General features: G+C 44.3%; 1 protein-coding gene across 1 annotated transcript in view; it reads left to right on the top strand.

The window, feature by feature from the left end:
- Positions 1-3,438, top strand: part of NBEAL2 (neurobeachin like 2) — a 74,149-nt gene extending 70,711 nt beyond the window's left edge. Inside the window, exon 55 of the mRNA XM_075271839.1 lies at positions 3,306-3,438. Coding sequence (XP_075127940.1) covers positions 3,306-3,407 — 102 coding nt within the window. The 3' untranslated portion in view covers positions 3,408-3,438. The remainder of the gene's footprint in view (positions 1-3,305) is intronic.
- The last annotated feature ends 15,917 nt before the right edge of the window (positions 3,439-19,355 follow it).

Below are 19,355 nucleotides of genomic sequence, written 5' to 3'. Positions count from 1 at the left end.
AGTGAGCGCAGCTCTGGAGTATAATACAGGATAAGTAATGTAATGTATGTACACAGTGACTGTACCAGCAGAATAGTGAGCACAGCTCTAGAGTATAATACAGGATAAGTAATGTAATGTATGTACACAGTGACTGCACCAGCAGAATAGTGACCGCAGCTCTGGAGTATAATACAGGAGAAGTAATGTAATGTATGTACACAGTGACTGTACCAGCAGAATAGTGAGTGCAGGTCTGGAGTATAATACAGGATAAGTAATGTAATGTATGTACACAGTGACTGTACCAGCAGAATAGTGAGCGCAGCTCTGGAGTATAATACAGGATAAGTAATGTAATGTATGTACACAGTGACTGTACCAGCAGAATAGTGAGCGCAGCTCTGGAGTATAATACAGGATAAGTAATGTAATGTATGTACACAGTGACTGCACCAGCAGAATAGTGAGCGCAGCTCTGGAGTATAATACAGAATAAGTAATGTAATGTATGTACACAGTGACTGCAGAATAGTGAGCGCAGCTCTGGAGTATAATACAGGATAAGTAATGTAATGTATGTACACAGTGACTGTACCAGCAGAATAGTGAGCGCAGCTCTGGAGTATAATACAGGATAAGTAATGTAATGTGTGTACACAGTGACTGTACCAGCAGAATAGTGAGCACAGCTCTGGAGTATAATACAGGATAAGTAATGTAATGTGTGTACACAGTGACTGTACCAGCAGAATAGTGAGCGCAGCTCTGGAGTATAATACAGGATAAGTAATGTAATGTATGTACACAGTGACTGTACCAGCAGAATAGTGAGCGCAGCTCTGGAGTATAATACAGGATATGTAATGTATGTACACAGTGACTGCACCAGCAGAATAGTGAGCGCAGCTCTGGAGTATAATACAGAATAAGTAATGTATGTACACAGTGACTGTACCAGCAGAATAGTGAGCGCAGCTCTGGAGTATAATACAGGATAAGTAATGTAATGTATGTACACAGTGACTGTACCAGCAGAATAGTGAGCGCAGCTCTGGAGTATAATACAGGATAAGTAATGTAATGTATGTACACAGTAACTGTACCAGCAGAATAGTGAGCGCAGCTCTGGAGTATAATACAGGATAAGTAATGTAATGTATGTACACAGTGACTGCACCAGCAGAATAGTGAGCGCAGCTCTGGAGTATAATACAGGATAAGTAATGTAATGTATGTACACAGTGACTGTACCAGCAGAATAGTGAGCGCAGCTCTGGAGTATAATACAGGATAAGTAATGTGATGTATGTACACAGTGACTGTACCAGCAGAATAGTGAGCGCAGCTCTGGAGTATAATACAGGATAAGTAATGTAATGTATGTACACAGTGACTGCAGCAGCAGAATAGTGAGTGCACCTCTGGAGTATAATACAGGATAAGTAATGTAATGTATGTACACAGTGACTGTACCAGCAGAATAGTGAGCGCAGCTCTGGAGTATAATACAGGATAAGTAATGTAATGTATGTACACAGTGACTGTACCAGCAGAATAGTGAGCACAGCTCTGGAGTATAATACAGGATAAGTAATGTAATGTATGTACACAGTGACTGCACCAGCAGAATAGTGACCGCAGCTCTGGAGTATAATACAGGAGAAGTAATGTAATGTATGTACACAGTGACTGTACCAGCAGAATAGTGAGTGCAGGTCTGGAGTATAATACAGGATAAGTAATGTAATGTATGTACACAGTGACTGTACCAGCAGAATAGTGAGCGCAGCTCTGGAGTATAATACAGGATAAGTAATGTAATGTATGTACACAGTGACTGTACCAGCAGAATAGTGAGCGCAGCTCTGGAGTATAATACAGGATAAGTAATGTAATGTATGTACACAGTGACTGCACCAGCAGAATAGTGAGCGCAGCTCTGGAGTATAATACAGAATAAGTAATGTAATGTATGTACACAGTGACTGCAGAATAGTGAGCGCAGCTCTGGAGTATAATACAGGATAAGTAATGTAATGTATGTACACAGTGACTGCACCAGCAGAATAGTGAGCGCAGCTCTGGAGTATAATACAGGATAAGTAATGTAATGTATGTACACAGTGACTGCACCAGCAGAATAGTGAGCGCAGCTCTGGAGTATAATACAGGATAAGTAATGTATGTACACAGTGACTGCAGAATAGTGAGCGCAGCTCTGGAGTATAATACAGGATAAGTAATGTAATGTATGTACACAGTGACTGCACCAGCAGAATAGTGAGTGCAGCTCTGGAGTATAATACAGGATAAGTAATGTAATGTATGTACACAGTGACTGTACCAGCAGAATAGTGAGCGCAGCTCTGGAGTATAATACAGGATAAGTAATGTAATGTATGTACACAGTGACTGTACCAGCAGAATAGTGAGCGCAGCTCTGGAGTATAATACAGGATAAGTAATGTAATGTATGTACACAGTGACTGTACCAGCAGAATAGTGAGCGCAGCTCTGGAGTATAATACAGGATAAGTAATGTAATGTATGTACACAGTGACTGTACCAGCAGAATAGTGAGCGCAGCTCTGGAGTATAATACAGGATAAGTAATGTAATGTATGTACACAGTGACTGCACCAGCAGAATAGTGAGCGCAGCTCTGGAGTATAATACAGGATAAGTAATGTAATGTATGTACACAGTGACTGTACCAGCAGAATAGTGAGCGCAGCTGTGGAGTATAATACAGGATAAGTAATGTAATGTATGTACACAGTGACTGTACCAGCAGAATAGTGAGCGCAGCTCTGGAGTATAATACAGGATAAGTAATGTAATGTATGTACACAGTGACTGCACCAGCAGAATAGTGAGCGCAGCTGTGGAGTATAATACAGGATAAGTAATGTAATGTATGTACACAGTGACTGTACCAGCAGAATAGTGAGCGCAGCTCTGGAGTATAATACAGGATAAGTAATGTAATGTATGTACACAGTGACTGTACCAGCAGAATAGTGAGCGCAGCTCTGGAGTATAATACAGGATAAGTAATGTAATGTGTGTACACAGTGACTGTACCAGCAGAATAGTGAGCGCAGCTCTGGAGTATAATACAGGATAAGTAATGTAATGTGTGTACACAGTGACTGTACCAGCAGAATAGTGAGTGCAGCTCTGGAGTATAATACAGGATAAGTAATGTAATGTATGTACACAGTGACTGTACCAGCAGAATAGTGAGCACAGCTTTGGAGTATAATACAGGTTTTGACCCATAGAGGGCTGTGCTGATAATTTCTGCTCTTTGTCCTCTATAGTTGAGGTCCGGACAGTTCACTCGGAAGCTTTGGGGATCTACTCGGCGCATTTCACAAGTGTCTTCTGGAGAAACTGAGTACAGACCGACGGAGTCCAAGTGATGGATCTCTGAATGATGTGCGACCACAAGTGCCTGTCCTGATTCTGCTCTTCTCCTGGGTGTCAGACATGTGACATTCCCGCTGTCTCATTGGAGTATATTGGGGCCCTGCACTCTATCAGCAATAACATGGGGCTCCTCCGCTGTCCTCCCTGAATGCGGGGGCCACTCGCACCTTCTTACAGACTCGTCGCCTTAAAGGAGAAGCCGCCGCTCACGTTCCATCACGACTGTAATATAATGAAGACGTGAGCCGCTCGGAGTTACATATACTGGTCATACAAGACGCTCCCTTATTGGACGGACACCGCGCCTTCTGTGCGCCAATGAGGCGGAGCTCACGGCTGCTGCTCTGCGGACTCTAGGTGGCGCCGTATCCACGTTCTGCTGCCGTTTTATCACGTTGCTGTATTTTTTTATTGACTTTTTGTAGTAAACACTGTAAGATATTTTACGTTGTGGGAGGACGGAGCGGATATTGCACTTTATCCCGGGAATCCGTCTCTTCTCTCGTCCGGCGCAGGTCGCTGTGACGCGTTATCGTCTCTTTCCTGCTGAGCTCACGCGTTTCGCTGCATTCTGAGAACTTGTTACAATGTTTTATATCATTGCCTTCCTGTTACTGAAATTTTTTAGGGTTTTTTTTCCTACAAAACCAAAATATGAGATTTTTTTTTTTTGACTAGGGGGCCGGACATGCAATGTGTGGGGGAGGGGCTCTCTGATTTGTTTACGGTTTATTGTGCGCCCTACACGGGCCGTGGTGGAGTCACTGGTCTGGGCCTATGGTCTATCTGGGTATTTAATGGGTGACTACTGCTCTGTGGTGGGCTGAGGGGTCTGGGGTCTTTACTACTTAGATTTGCACTAAATTCCTACAATCCATGTGGCCGCCGCTCGTACGATTGTCGGTACAGAGCGACGGACCGCACCAATTCTTACGGGCAGACTTCTGATTGTATATACTCGAGAACATTCCTGTAGAATCTGGGAATTTTTTAACAAATTTTTGGTGTTGGGGAGAGAATTTTTTGAGATTTCGATTTTTGTCGTACTCCGAACATTTTTGAATCTTTGTATAGGATTTCTTTACGACGCCTGATGTCCCGATGGTCGCCGGTTCCCCCCGCAGGGATTTTATACCGCTCTATTTTTATGTAATGCGGTCATGGCCGTCACAGTGCTGATGAATTGGGGACCGCGATGGGGACGGCAGGCACCCCACCTGTAACGTTACAATAACCACTGACTACTGAGGGGTGCGTCTGCCATGGGCTCGGCCGGGTGCAGCTTTTATGGGGTTCGGTCGGTGGGATATATCCGTTACTTAGTGCGTGTTACATTCCGGGGGCGCGTGATCCAGTTCATTATATTGGGGGGGGGGGTCTTCTGATGCATAACCCGTATTCCGAAAGGGATTTTATGCATCAAATTGGATTTCTCTTCACTTAAAGGGAACTCTACAAACCAATACTGATCCCGTGCGCCGTAGTGACCACTGGGCCGACCCTCCCTGTCTGAGCTCGGTGGCCATTGTGAGTGGGGGGGTCGTTGTCTCTTCTGTATGGACGTACCTGAGGGCCCCCCTGTTTCTTGCAGATATTAAGCACAATTGTTGATGTTTTTGTGGATCTTGCCTTAATCTTGAAGCATCGGCTCAGCCCTGACTGTGACTGTAATGTGGACGATAAAGATTGTTTAAAAAAAAACATTTTGTATTGACATCCTGCGTCCTGTGTGTTACTAAACTACAACTCCCAGCATGCCCTGCCCTGTGCCCGGCGCCCTGACCATGGAGCATGTCCTCATGTCACATAGTCACAGAAGCCCCTACCCTAATCCCATCTCTATCCTAACCCCTTATTACCCCCTCAGACCCCACCCCCTACCCCACCTGCCCCCCACTCCCCTCCTGCAGTCAGGTGAATGGTTTCTGAGGTTTGCACCTCACAATGTTATGGCGGCTGTAGACCCCGGTGTAGTGTAGTCATCGGCCACTAGAGGGCAGTATACAACCATGACCAGACTGTGTATGTATACTGAGATATAGGAGGAGGCCTGTATGTGGCTTATACATTATATACACTGTATATGTCATATATGTGATATACCCCTTATACATTATATACAGTATATATGCCTTGTGTCTTATACGTCATATTCCCAATATACACTGTTTACACTTCGCGCCCCTTATGTCATATTAACTATCATATACCCCACATATCTATATATACACACTGCATACACTATATACCCCACATATACACACCGCATACACTATATACACACCGCATACACTATATATACACCGCATACACTGTATACACCACATACACTGTATATACTTTTCCATCAGGATTTCATGTGGAGCCAATTCGCCATCAATATTCCTATCCTTCCGACCTGACTGTGTGAACACTGGTGTAGATGAGAGTACAGGAAGTGTTGTCATAGGGATGTGGCCGCCATTGCTCACAAAACACGAAGGGAAGGAATGATCCATCTGGGGCGGGGGTAATTCTCTGATCTGCCCCTCCTGGGGGTGTCCTCGTCTCCCCAGGATCTCTCCTTCGCATCACACACCAGATTATTAGGCCTGTCTTGAGGATTACGCCCCCTACTGGTCACTCAGACAAAGGTTTACTACAGAAGTTTTGCACAAAATGAACCCAGAATTCTTTATTGCCTGCAGTGTCTCCGATCGCCCCGAGGTGGGGGGTAGGCGCGGGCTGGGAGGGGTTAATCCTCACCCCAGGGCTGCTGTGGGGTGTTATTTATGGCCAGGACGGGTCCGGACCATCTCTGGCTGATCCCATATAAACATCCCACAAAGGCAAAGCCAAACAAGTGGACAAATCATCAGGGGGGCGGCCAGACACACCCCCCCCCCCCCACTGGGCCTCACACATTCCTCAGGGGGTCTCCTCATATATGTCTTCTCGTTAAAGGAGTTCCCCATTAGCAATTCCCCTTACCCTGGTGGACGCCCAAAAATCCCTGGTAAATATATCTGTATCCAGGAAAGCTGGGTGACGCCCCAATAGCCTGCAGTACTGCCCCATAATGCCTTGTTACACTTCTGGGGGGTCTCATGTTGTCTCGTTCTGCCTCTGGGGGTCTTGTGGTCTCGCTCTACCTTTGGGTTCTCGTGATCTCGCTCTACCTCTGGGGGTCTCAGGTTGTCTTGCCCTACCTCTGGGGGTCTCGTGGTCTCGCTCTACCTCTGGGGGTCTCGTGGTCTCGCTCTACCTCTGGGGGTCTTGTGGTCTCGCTCTACCTCTGGGGGTCTCGTGGTCTCGCTCTACCTCTGGGGGTCTCAGGTTGTCTTGCTCTACCTCTGGGGGTCTCATGTTGTCTCTCTGTACCTCTGGGGGTCTTGTGGTCTCGCTCTACCTTTGGGGGTCTCATGTGGTCTCGCTCTACCTCTGGGGGTCTCGTGGTCTCGCTCTACCTTTGGGGGTCTCATGTGGTCTCGCTCTACCTCTGGGGGTCTCGTGGTCTCGCTCTACCTCTGGGGGTATCAGGTTGTCTCTCTCTGTACCTCTGGGGGTCTCGTGGTCTCGCTGGTGGTCTCACATTGGGGTATCGGGGGTCAGTCAGTGCTTGTTGCCCCCTTGTATCTGTGTTTATGACCGGGGCACACTTTATGGGGGTATAGGTGACCTCTCAGCAGTGTTCGGGGGTCGCCTTCTGCAGACTCCAGTTTATTGGTTGTGACTTTGGCTCCAGTTACAGCGCGACCTTCCCCAGACGTTCATTACGTCCCCTCTGTCCATCTATGGTGAATGTTCTGCTCACATGACCCGTACCCCCCCCCCCCCCCCCCCCCCCCCTAGCACAGGCGGCCCCTGCGACCCCCCTGGAACCAAGAAGTGGTGGACACCAGACATCGTGCTGCCCGGGTCACAGCCAAAGCAACCAGGAGGCAAATCCAAAATTAAATTAACATGTTCAGGCCCCGTGGCCCGCTGGAGATGTCCGGGGCCCGCTACCACTATGACCGCGGTGAGGAAAGCCTGGCTCCCTGACCACTATACATATTGTAAATGATATGCGGCTCTGTCGTGTCGCTGGGCCCCATTCCAATACATACTATAGAATAGGACACCGTTTGCACCCACAGGACACTTGTTTTGCGCTGACAACTATAACTATATATTTGGGACGGTTCTAGAGTTCCGTTTAGCTTCCTGGCTCATGGATAAAATGCCAGAACTGTAGTGTAGACTGACACACATGCTGACTATGACACATGATATTAGTGTTTAGCATAGTTTGTGTATAGAAGGTACAAATATATTCCCCTCCCTGCCCCCCTGTGGGGTAATATATGATTGTTAGGATTTCCACCCTAAACATCCAGGGGCCGCAGTTTTGCAGCAGATCTGTCATTGCGGCCCCTGCTGATTTAGGGTTTGTTTGACATGTGGTGCAGAACACGCTTAGCCCAGGACGGGCCCCCCATGAGTCGGGGGTCGCAACCCCCATGATGATCTGATACAACGCAATGCAGCGATCGTCTTATCGATACAATTGTAACAAACCCTCAGCTGTGAGCAGTGTCAGGTCTGTACATGACATGACTAATGGGGCCCTTAACTTGTCTGTGGGGCCCCTTGAATGAGTTGTTATTGAATTGAATGGAAACTAAAGACCCCCACAAGCAGCCGGGCCCCCCGTGTGTCATGGACAGCTGTTGTATAACTACTAGTCCCAGCATGTCCTGATAGCATGGAGTATATTCTTCTTACATCACGTACAACACAGTACGTAAGGGGTTAATGCATTAGCCCCCCCCACCCCCACCCTCAGGCCCACATCTGCTGCCCCTTACAAGTCGCCCTCACAACCCGCAGCTTACAGGGACCCTCTTAAAGCCGCAGCTATTTACAGTGCAGTGAAATATGACATATACAGAGCAGTCTCACTGTAAACACAGCGGGGAGAGGGTTAATAAAGCATGCTATATACCCGTCAGCTCTGCTGGAAATAATTACTGGGGCCCTGTCATGTCTGCTGCACTGTATACAGCAGGGACCCCCAACTCTGCTGACATCCTCCAGTCACATCCAGAGCTGCAGTCACACTCCTCTGCTTTACAGTGAGCTGAGGGCCGCACATGCTGCGCCTGACTATGACTGACGGTCACTGATGTGGGGTCTCTCTGGTTGTCACTGTTATGGGGTCCCTGTGGCGGTCACTGATGTTGGGGCACTGTGCGGTACTGCAGTGATGTGGGGGCTCTGCGCCGTGTTGTACCCCCACACTACAACACTAAGCACAATGCGCACGCTGAGCTCCACCACATCAGGACTGAATAGTTTCCACATAAGCTGCAGTGTCAGCGCGGCTCCTGAACAGCACAGTGTGAACCACGGCTCTTACCTCAGCCGGCCGCCGGCCAGCACTGGCCCCATCTCCTGACTTAGTGGTTTTCTTGGTGAAAAATTTTAATATCTGGAGGATTTTCCGGGAAGCGAGCGGCCATTTATAACAATCCCTGACCCTCACATGACTGCACCGCAAAATCCGGACGACCAAGACTGCCAAGTGAGGCGACACTTCATGGTAAAAGACGTAAAGTCCGAAAACACCTCAAAATGTGAAACAAGTCAGTGCAACACCAGGGGGCAGTGTAGAGTCCACAGGATACTGTATACTGAGCTGTATCTAATCCTATCCTGTGTGATACTGTATACTGAGCCGTGTATCTAATCCTATCCTGTGTGATACTGTATACTGAGCTGTGTATCTAATCCTATCCTGTGTGATACTGTATACTGAGCTGTGTATCTAATCCTATCCTGTGTGATACTGTATACTGAGCTGTATCTAATCCTATCCTGTGTGATATTGTATACTGAGCTGTGTATCTAATCCTATCCTGTGTGATACTGTATAATGAGCTGTATCTAATCCTATCCTGTGTGATACTGTATAATGAGCTGTATCTAATCCTATCCTGTGTGATACTGTATAATGAGCTGTATCTAATCCTATCCTGTGTGATACTGTATAATGAGCTGTATCTAATCCTATCCTGTGTGATACTGTATACTGAGCCGTGTATCTAATCCCATCCTGTGTGATACTGTATACTGAGCTGTATCTAATCCTATCCTGTGTGATACTGTATACTGAGCCGTGTATCTAATCCTATCCTGTGTGATACTGTATACTGAGCCGTGTATCTAATCCTATCCTGTGTGATACTGTATAATGAGCTGTATCTAATCCTATCCTGTGTGATACTGTATACTGAGCTGTGTATCTAATCCTATCCTGTGTGATACTGTATACTGAGCTGTGTATCTAATCCTATCCCGTGTGATACTGTATACTGAGCTGTGTATCTAATCCTATCCGTGTGATACTGTATACTGAGCTGTATCTAATCCTATCCTGTGTGATACTGTATACTGAGCCGTGTATCTAATCCTATCCTGTGTGATACTGTATACTGAGCTGTGTATCTAATCCTATCCTGTGTGATACTGTATACTGAGCTGTGTATCTAATCCTATCCTGTGTGATACTGTATACTGAGCTGTATCTAATCCTATCCTGTGTGATATTGTATACTGAGCTGTGTATCTAATCCTATCCTGTGTGATACTGTATACTGAGCTGTATCTAATCCTATCCTGTGTGATACTGTATACTGAGCTGTGTATCTAATCCTATCCTGTGTGATACTGTATACTGAGCTGTGTATCTAATCCTATCCTGTGTGATACTGATTACTGAGCTGTGTATCTAATCCTATCCTGTGTGATACTGTATAATGAGCTGTATCTAATCCTATCCTGTGTGATACTGTATAATGAGCTGTATCTAATCCTATCCTGTGTGATACTGTATAATGAGCTGTATCTAATCCTATCCTGTGTGATACTGTATACTGAGCCGTGTATCTAATCCCATCCTGTGTGATACTGTATACTGAGCTGTATCTAATCCTATCCTGTGTGATACTGTATACTGAGCCGTGTATCTAATCCTATCCTGTGTGATACTGGTATACTGAGCCGTGTATCTAATCCTATCCTGTGTGATACTGTATAATGAGCTGTATCTAATCCTATCCTGTGTGATACTGTATACTGAGCTGTGTATCTAATCCTATCCTGTGTGATACTGTATACTGAGCTGTGTATCTAATCCTATCCTGTGTGATACTGTATACTGAGCTGTGTATCTAATCCTATCCTGTGTGATACTGTATACTGAGCTGTATCTAATCCTATCCTGTGTGATACTGTATACTGAGCGTGTATCTAATCCTATCCTGTGTGATACTGTATACTGAGCTGTGTATCTAATCCTATCCTGTGTGATACTGTATACTGAGCTTGTATCTAATCCTATCCTGTGTGATACTGTATACTGAGCCTGTGTATCTAATCCTATCCTGTGTGATACTGTATACTGAGCTGTGTATCTAATCCTATCCTGTGTGATACTGTATACTGAGCTGTATCTAATCCTATCCTGTGTGATACTGTATACTGAGCTGTATCTAATCCTATCCTGTGTGATACTGTATAATGAGCTGTATCTAATCCTATCCTGTGTGATACTGTATACTGAGCCTGTATCTAATCCTATCCTGTGTGATACTGTATACTGAGCTGTATCTAATCCTATCCTGTGTGATACTGTATACTGAGCCGTGTATCTAGATCCTATCCTGTGTGATACTGTATACTGAGCCGTGTATCTAATCCTATCCTGTGTGATACTAGCTGTATCTAATCCTATCCTGTGTGATACTGTATACTGAGCTGTGTATCTAATCCTATCCTGTGTGATACTGTATACTGAGCTGTATCTAATCCCATCCTGTGATACTGTATACTGAGCCCTGTATCTAATCCTATCCTGTGTGACTACCGTGTATCTAATCCTATCCTGTGTGATACTGTATACTGAGCCGTGTATCTAATCCTCTGTGATACTGTAATGAGCTGTATCTAATCCTATCCTGTGTGATACTGTATACTGAGCTGTGTATCTAAATCCTATCCTGTGTAATACTGTATACTGTATACTGAGCTGTGTATCTAATCCTATCCCGTGTGATACTGTATACTGAGCTGTGTATCTAATCCTATCCCGTGTGATACTGTATACTGAGCTGTATCTAATCCTATCCTGTGTGATACTGTATACTGAGCCGTGTATCTAATCCTATCCTGTGTGATACTGTATACTGATACTTCTATCCTATCCTGTGATACTGTATACTGAGCTGTGTATCTAATCCTATCCTGTGTGATACTGTATACTGAGCTGTATCTAATCCTATCCTGTGTGATTACTGGTGTATCTAATCTATCCTGTGTGATACTGTATAATGAGCTGTATCTAATCCTATCCTGTGTGATACTGTATACTGAGCCGTGTATCTAATCCTATCCTGTGTGATACTGTATACTGAGCCGTGTATCTAATCCTATCCTGTGTGATACTGTATAATGAGCTGTATCTAATCCTATCCTGTGTGATACTGTATACTGAGCTGTGTATCTAATCCTATCCTGTGTGATACTGTATACTGAGCTGTGTATCTAATCCTATCCCGTGTGATACTGTATACTGAGCTGTGTATCTAATCCTATCCCGTGTGATACTGTATACTGAGCTGTATCTAATCCTATCCTGTGTGATACTGTATACTGAGCCGTGTATCTAATCCTATCCTGTGTGATACTGTATACTGAGCTGTGTATCTAATCCTATCCTGTGTGATACTGTATACTGAGCTGTGTATCTAATCCTATCCTGTGTGATACTGTATACTGAGCTGTATCTAATCCTATCCTGTGTGATATTGTATACTGAGCTGTGTATCTAATCCTATCCTGTGTGATACTGTATAATGAGCTGTATCTAATCCTATCCTGTGTGATACTGTATAATGAGCTGTATCTAATCCTATCCTGTGTGATACTGTATAATGAGCTGTATCTAATCCTATCCTGTGTGATACTGTATACTGAGCCGTGTATCTAATCCCATCCTGTGTGATACTGTATACTGAGCTGTATCTAATCCTATCCTGTGTGATACTGTATACTGAGCCGTGTATCTAATCCTATCCTGTGTGATACTGTATACTGAGCCGTGTATCTAATCCTATCCTGTGTGATACTGTATAATGAGCTGTATCTAATCCTATCCTGTGTGATACTGTATACTGAGCTGTGTATCTAATCCTATCCTGTGTGATACTGTATACTGAGCTGTGTATCTAATCCTATCCCGTGTGATACTGTATACTGAGCTGTGTATCTAATCCTATCCCGTGTGATACTGTATACTGAGCTGTATCTAATCCTATCCTGTGTGATACTGTATACTGAGCCGTGTATCTAATCCTATCCTGTGTGATACTGTATACTGAGCTGTGTATCTAATCCTATCCTGTGTGATACTGTATACTGAGCTGTGTATCTAATCCTATCCTGTGTGATACTGTATACTGAGCTGTATCTAATCCTATCCTGTGTGATATTGTATACTGAGCTGTGTATCTAATCCTATCCTGTGTGATACTGTATAATGAGCTGTATCTAATCCTATCCTGTGTGATACTGTATAATGAGCTGTATCTAATCCTATCCTGTGTGATACTGTATAATGAGCTGTATCTAATCCTATCCTGTGTGATACTGTATACTGAGCCGTGTATCTAATCCCATCCTGTGTGATACTGTATACTGAGCTGTATCTAATCCTATCCTGTGTGATACTGTATACTGAGCCGTGTATCTAATCCTATCCTGTGTGATACTGTATACTGAGCCGTGTATCTAATCCTATCCTGTGTGATACTGTATAATGAGCTGTATCTAATCCTATCCTGTGTGATACTGTATACTGAGCTGTGTATCTAATCCTATCCTGTGTGATACTGTATACTGAGCTGTGTATCTAATCCTATCCCGTGTGATACTGTATACTGAGCTGTGTATCTAATCCTATCCCGTGTGATACTGTATACTGAGCTGTGTATCTAATCCTATCCCGTGTGATACTGTATACTGAGCCGTGTATCTAATCCTATCCCGTGTGATACTGTATACTGAGCCGTGTATCTAATCCTATCCCGTGTGATACTGTATACTGAGCCGTGTATCTAATCCTATCCCGTGTGATACTGTATACTGAGCCGTGTATCTAATCCTATCCCGTGTGATACTGTATACTGAGCCGTGTATCTAATCCTATCCCGTGTGATACTGTATACTGAGCCGTGTATCTAATCCTATCCCGTGTGATACTGTATACTGAGCCGTGTATCTAATCCTATCCCGTGTGATACTGTATACTGAGCCGTGTATCTAATCCTATCCCGTGTGATACTGTATACTGAGCCGTGTATCTAATCCTATCCCGTGTGATACTGTATACTGAGCCGTGTATCTAATCCTATCCCGTGTGATACTGTATACTGAGCTGTATCTAATCCTATCCTGTGTGATATTGTATACTGAGCCGTGTATCTAATCCTATCCTGTTTGATACTGTATACTGAGCTGTGTATCTAATCCTATCCTGTGTGATACTGTATAATGAGCTGTATCTAATCATATCCTGTGTGATACTGTATAATGAGCTGTATCTAATCCTATCCTGTGTGATACTGTATACTGAGCCGTGTATCTAATCCCATCCTGTGTGATACTGTATACTGAGCTGTATCTAATCCTATCCTGTGTGATACTGTATACTGAGCCGTGTATCTAATCCTATCCTGTGTGATACTGTATACTGAGCCGTGTATCTAATCCTATCCTGTGTGATACTGTATAATGAGCTGTATCTAATCCTATCCTGTGTGATACTGTATACTGAGCTGTGTATCTAATCCTATCCTGTGTGATACTGTATACTGAGCTGTGTATCTAATCCTATCCCGTGTGATACTGTATACTGAGCTGTGTATCTAATCCTATCCCGTGTGATACTGTATACTGAGCCGTGTATCTAATCCTATCCCGTGTGATACTGTATACTGAGCTGTATCTAATCCTATCCCGTGTGATACTGTATACTGAGCTGTGTATCTAATCCTATCCCGTGTGATACTGTATACTGAGCTGTGTATCTAATCCTATCCCGTGTGATACTGTATACTGAGCCGTGTATCTAATCCTATCCCGTGTGATACTGTATACTGAGCTGTATCTAATCCTATCCTGTGTGATACTGTATACTGAGCCGTGTATCTAATCCCATCCCGTGTGATACTGTATACTGAGCCGTGTATCTAATCCCGCTTCGCTCGGCGCGGTTATATCGGAGGTTTCCGCCATGTTGATATAGTGGGGTCGGGGGTCGCAGGATGAGGAACGCTCTGGAGATCTTACAGCAGCTGGGTTATGTGAGGGCGGCCTGCAGAACATCGCTCAAATAAACATGGCCGCTGCTGAGGGTGAACTGAAAGCTGCGCTGTGATTGGTTGTGATGGTCTCCCATGTTGTTGTTATGGTTATATGGGGCTCCCCAATATTTCTCCATACTGTTATATGTGAGATTTGCGCTGCCCCCTGGTGGTCTGGAGTCTGTCACATCCGCAGGGGCCGTCTGGTAATAGCAGCGCCCTCAGGTGGAGGTTATAGCGGCGGCTCACTATCATGTTCTCCATATTGTGTAAGGACTGGTGTCATTGGCGCAGACCCTCAGCTGTGCAGGGATCACATCCATCTCCTGTCCTGATGGTTTGTATCAGTGCAGATGTAACATCCTTGTGTCAGTCCTCACCGCAGCGCTGTCATTCTATTCATACAGGCCCAGCAGTACCTGAAGTCATTAAGGCCTCTCCCCAGACAGATAATAGACCTACATTACATATGTTATACATGTTATATGACCCCCCGCCCCCCATGGCGGACATTTTGGTGCTCCCTGTCTGACACCCAGTTGTCGTCATTTGGGTTTGTTCTGTATCTAAAGGGTGTCAGGTGGAAAGAGAAGCTTGTAGATCCTGAGGGTGTGTATATTTATGCAAACGCCTCCTGCCCCCCATTAATTATACCCCCCACATAAGCCATACAGGACGGTATACAGGACAGGGGGTAGCACATCTATATCCATACAGGACACCCCCTATAATATGCCCATATATGGTAACACGCTGCAGTGTAATATACCGCAGCTCACTACTAATCCTCCACCGTCAGGCTGTCCACATGATTTAAAGGGCCAGTACACATCTGCTTGTGCCATAGAAAGACAAAAAACCATCTCTACAGCCGGGGCCGGACCCAGACTAATGGAGGACTCGGCCGAAATCTTATATACCAGCCCATATTTAGTGTAATACTGTCATACAACTGCCTAAATAAACGCTTCATAGTGTGCGTTCATAATACCACAGCCAAACAGCATGCACGTAATCAGACTATACACACCACACAGTACCGTCATACAGTGCTGAAAGAACACCTCACTGCGACTCCATATTACTGCCATACAATGCTAAACTACCAGCGTCATACTGTGCCTACATAACATATACGTAACATCCATCATCATACAGGACTGAAGTAATACTGAAATCCTATCTCTACATGACACTGCGCTATAGTGCGTATATAACAGTCCTACACATGCCCCACACAATATCACTGTATAGAGATAATAATACCATAGTGTGTCCATATAATACCACCGTACAGTACAATACACCTCTATATCCTGGATTAGTAAGGAATAAGTAATGTAATGTATGTACACAGTGACTGCACCAGCAGAATAGTGAGCGCAGCTCTGGAGTATAATACAGGATAAGTAATGTAATGTTTGTACACAGTGACTGTACCAGCAGAATAGTGAGCGCAGCTCTGGTGTATAATACAGGGTAAGTAATGTATGTACACAGTGACTGCACCAGCAGAATAGTGAGCGCAGCTCTGGAGTATAATACAGGATAAGTAATGTAATGTATGTACACAGTGACTGCACCAGCAGAATAGTGAGCGCAGCTCTGGAGTATAATACAGAATAAGTAATGTATGTACACAGTGACTGTACCAGCAGAATAGTGAGCGCAGCTCTGGAGTATAATACAGGATAAGTAATGTAATGTATGTACACAGTGACTGCACCAGCAGAATAGTGAGCGCAGCTCTGGAGTATAATACAGGATAAGTAATGTAATGTATGTACACAGTGACTGTACCAGCAGAATAGTGAGCGCAGCTCTGGGGTATAATACAGGATAAGTAATGTAATGTATGTACACAGTGACTGTACCAGCAGAATAGTGAGCGCAGCTCTGGAGTATAATACAGGATAAGTAACGTAATGTATGTACACAGTGACTGTACCAGCAGAATAGTGAGCGCAGCTCTGGAGTATAATACAGGATAAGTGATGTATGTATGTACACAGTGACTGTACCAGCAGAATAGTGAGCGCAGCTCTGGAGTATAATACAGGATAAGTGATGTATGTATGTACACAGTGACTGTACCAGCAGAATAGTGAGCGCAGCTCTGGAGTATAATACAGGATAAGTAATGTAATGTATGTACACAGTGACTGTACCAGCAGAATAGTGAGCGCAGCTCTGGAGTATAATACAGGATAAGTAATGTAATGTAATGTATGTACACAGTGACTATACCAGCAGAATAGTGAGCGCAGCTCTGGAGTATAATACAGGATAAGTAATGTAATGTATGTACACAGTGACTGCACCAGCAGAATAGTGAGCGCAGCTCTGGAGTATAATACAGAATAAGTAATGTAATGTATGTACACAGTGACTGTACCAGCAGAATAGTGAGCGCAGCTCTGGAGTATAATACAGGATAAGTAATGTAATGTATGTACACAGTGATTGCACCAGCAGAATAGTGAGCGCAGCTCTGGAGTATAATACAGGATAAGTAATGTAATGTATGTACACAGTGACTGTACCAGCAGAATAGTGAGCGCAGCTCTGGGGTATAATACAGGATAAGTAATGTAATGTATGTACACAGTGACTGTACCAGCAGAATAGTGAGCGCAGCTCTGGAGTATAATACAGGATAAGTAACGTAATGTATGTACACAGTGACTGTACCAGCAGAATAGTGAGCGCAGCTCTGGAGTATAATACAGGATAAGTGATGTATGTATGTACACAGTGACTGTACCAGCAGAATAGTGAGCGCAGCTCTGGAGTATAATACAGGATAAGTGATGTATGTATGTACACAGTGACTGTACCAGCAGAATAGTGAGCGCAGCTCTGGAGTATAATACAGGATAAGTAATGTAATGTATTTACACAGTGACTGTACCAGCAGAATAGTGAGCGCAGCTCTGGAGTATAATGCAGGATAAGTAATGTAATGTATGTACACAGTGACTGTACCAGCAGAATAGTGAGCGCAGCTCTGCAGTATAATACAGGATAAGTAATGTAATGTAATGTATGTACACAGTGACTATACCAGCAGAATAGTGAGCGCAGCTCTGGAGTATAATACAGGATAAGTAATGTAATGTATGTACACAGTGACTGCACCAGCAGAATAGTGAGCGCAGCTCTGGAGTATAATACAGGATAAGTAATGTAATGTATGTACACAGTGACTGCACCAGCAGAATAGTGAGCGCAGCTCTGGAGTATAATACAGGATAAGTAATGTAATGTATGTACACAGTGACTGTACCAGCGGAATAGTGAGCGCAGCTCTGGAGTATAATACAGGATAAGTAATGTAATGTATGTACACAGTGACTGTACCAGCGGAATAGTGAGCGCAGCTCTGGAGTATAATACAGGATAAGTAATGTAATGTATGTACACAGTCACTGTACCAGCAGAATAGAGAGCGCAGCTCTGGAGTATAATACAGGATAAGTAATGTAATGTATGTACACAGTGACTGTACCAGCGGAATAGTGAGCGCAGCTCTGGAGTATAATACAGGATAAGTAATGTAATGTAAGTACACAGTGACTGCACCAGCGGAATAGTGAGCGCAGCTCTGGAGTATAATACGGGATAAGTAATGTAATGTATGTACACAGTGACTGTACCAGCAGAATAGTGAGTGCAGCTCTGGAGTATAATACAGGATAAGTAATGTAATGTATGTACACAGTGACTGTACCAGCAGAATAGTGAGCGCAGCTCTGGAGTATAATACAGGATAAGTAATGTAATGTATGTACACAGTGACTGTACCAGCAGAATAGTGAGCGCAGCTCTGGAGTATAATACAGGATAAGTAATGTAATGTATGTACACAGTGACTGCATCAGCAGAATAGTGAGCGCAGCTCTGGAGCTTCAGACTGTTTTCTTTCTACTATATTTTGATTCTCATTCACATTAGTGACTTGTGTAGAGATCTTTGATGTCTCTTGATAGATATCTGGGGGGGTGTCTCTATCTTTCTTGCTCATTATTCGGACATATTGGCGCTCTCCGGTTCCGCGGCTGCGGTCAGGGGTATCAGAGCTCGGACTCCTGATTAATAGAAGGAAGCCACTCATTACATGGAGGATATGGATCATTTTTCAGCCGTTCCCTCTGGCGGCATATTCCAGCTGACGACCCCCTGAATGTGCATGTAAGTGACGGCTGCCAGACAGATGTTCTGGGGAGGGGGGGGGATTTGCTCTGTTACAGGATGGGAATGAGCCCTGCAGTGGATATTCCTGTATCAGCTGTCTATGAGCCTATATCAGGTTATATAGGGTGAGGCGGATTTCTGTAGGGTTGGAGCAGGTTAGAGGTGTTATCTAATCGTGTGACATTTTATCAGACCCCAGATTAATGGTTAAATAAAACAAACTGCACCATTTTTTTTATTTTCATCCATTAATCAACCCGTATTCTATGAGCTCCTGAGCGCCCCCTACAGGCGCTGTCTCATCTCTATGGCGATGCTCTGAGCTCTGACCACTATACAGATGTATGATGGGAACAGCACAGG

This window comes from Leptodactylus fuscus, chromosome 4 (assembly GCF_031893055.1).
Source record: "Leptodactylus fuscus isolate aLepFus1 chromosome 4, aLepFus1.hap2, whole genome shotgun sequence".
NCBI classification, from domain to species: domain Eukaryota; kingdom Metazoa; phylum Chordata; class Amphibia; order Anura; family Leptodactylidae; genus Leptodactylus; species Leptodactylus fuscus.
The sequence above is the reverse complement of the archived record's forward strand: the minus strand, read 5'-3'. Positions and strand labels throughout refer to the sequence as shown.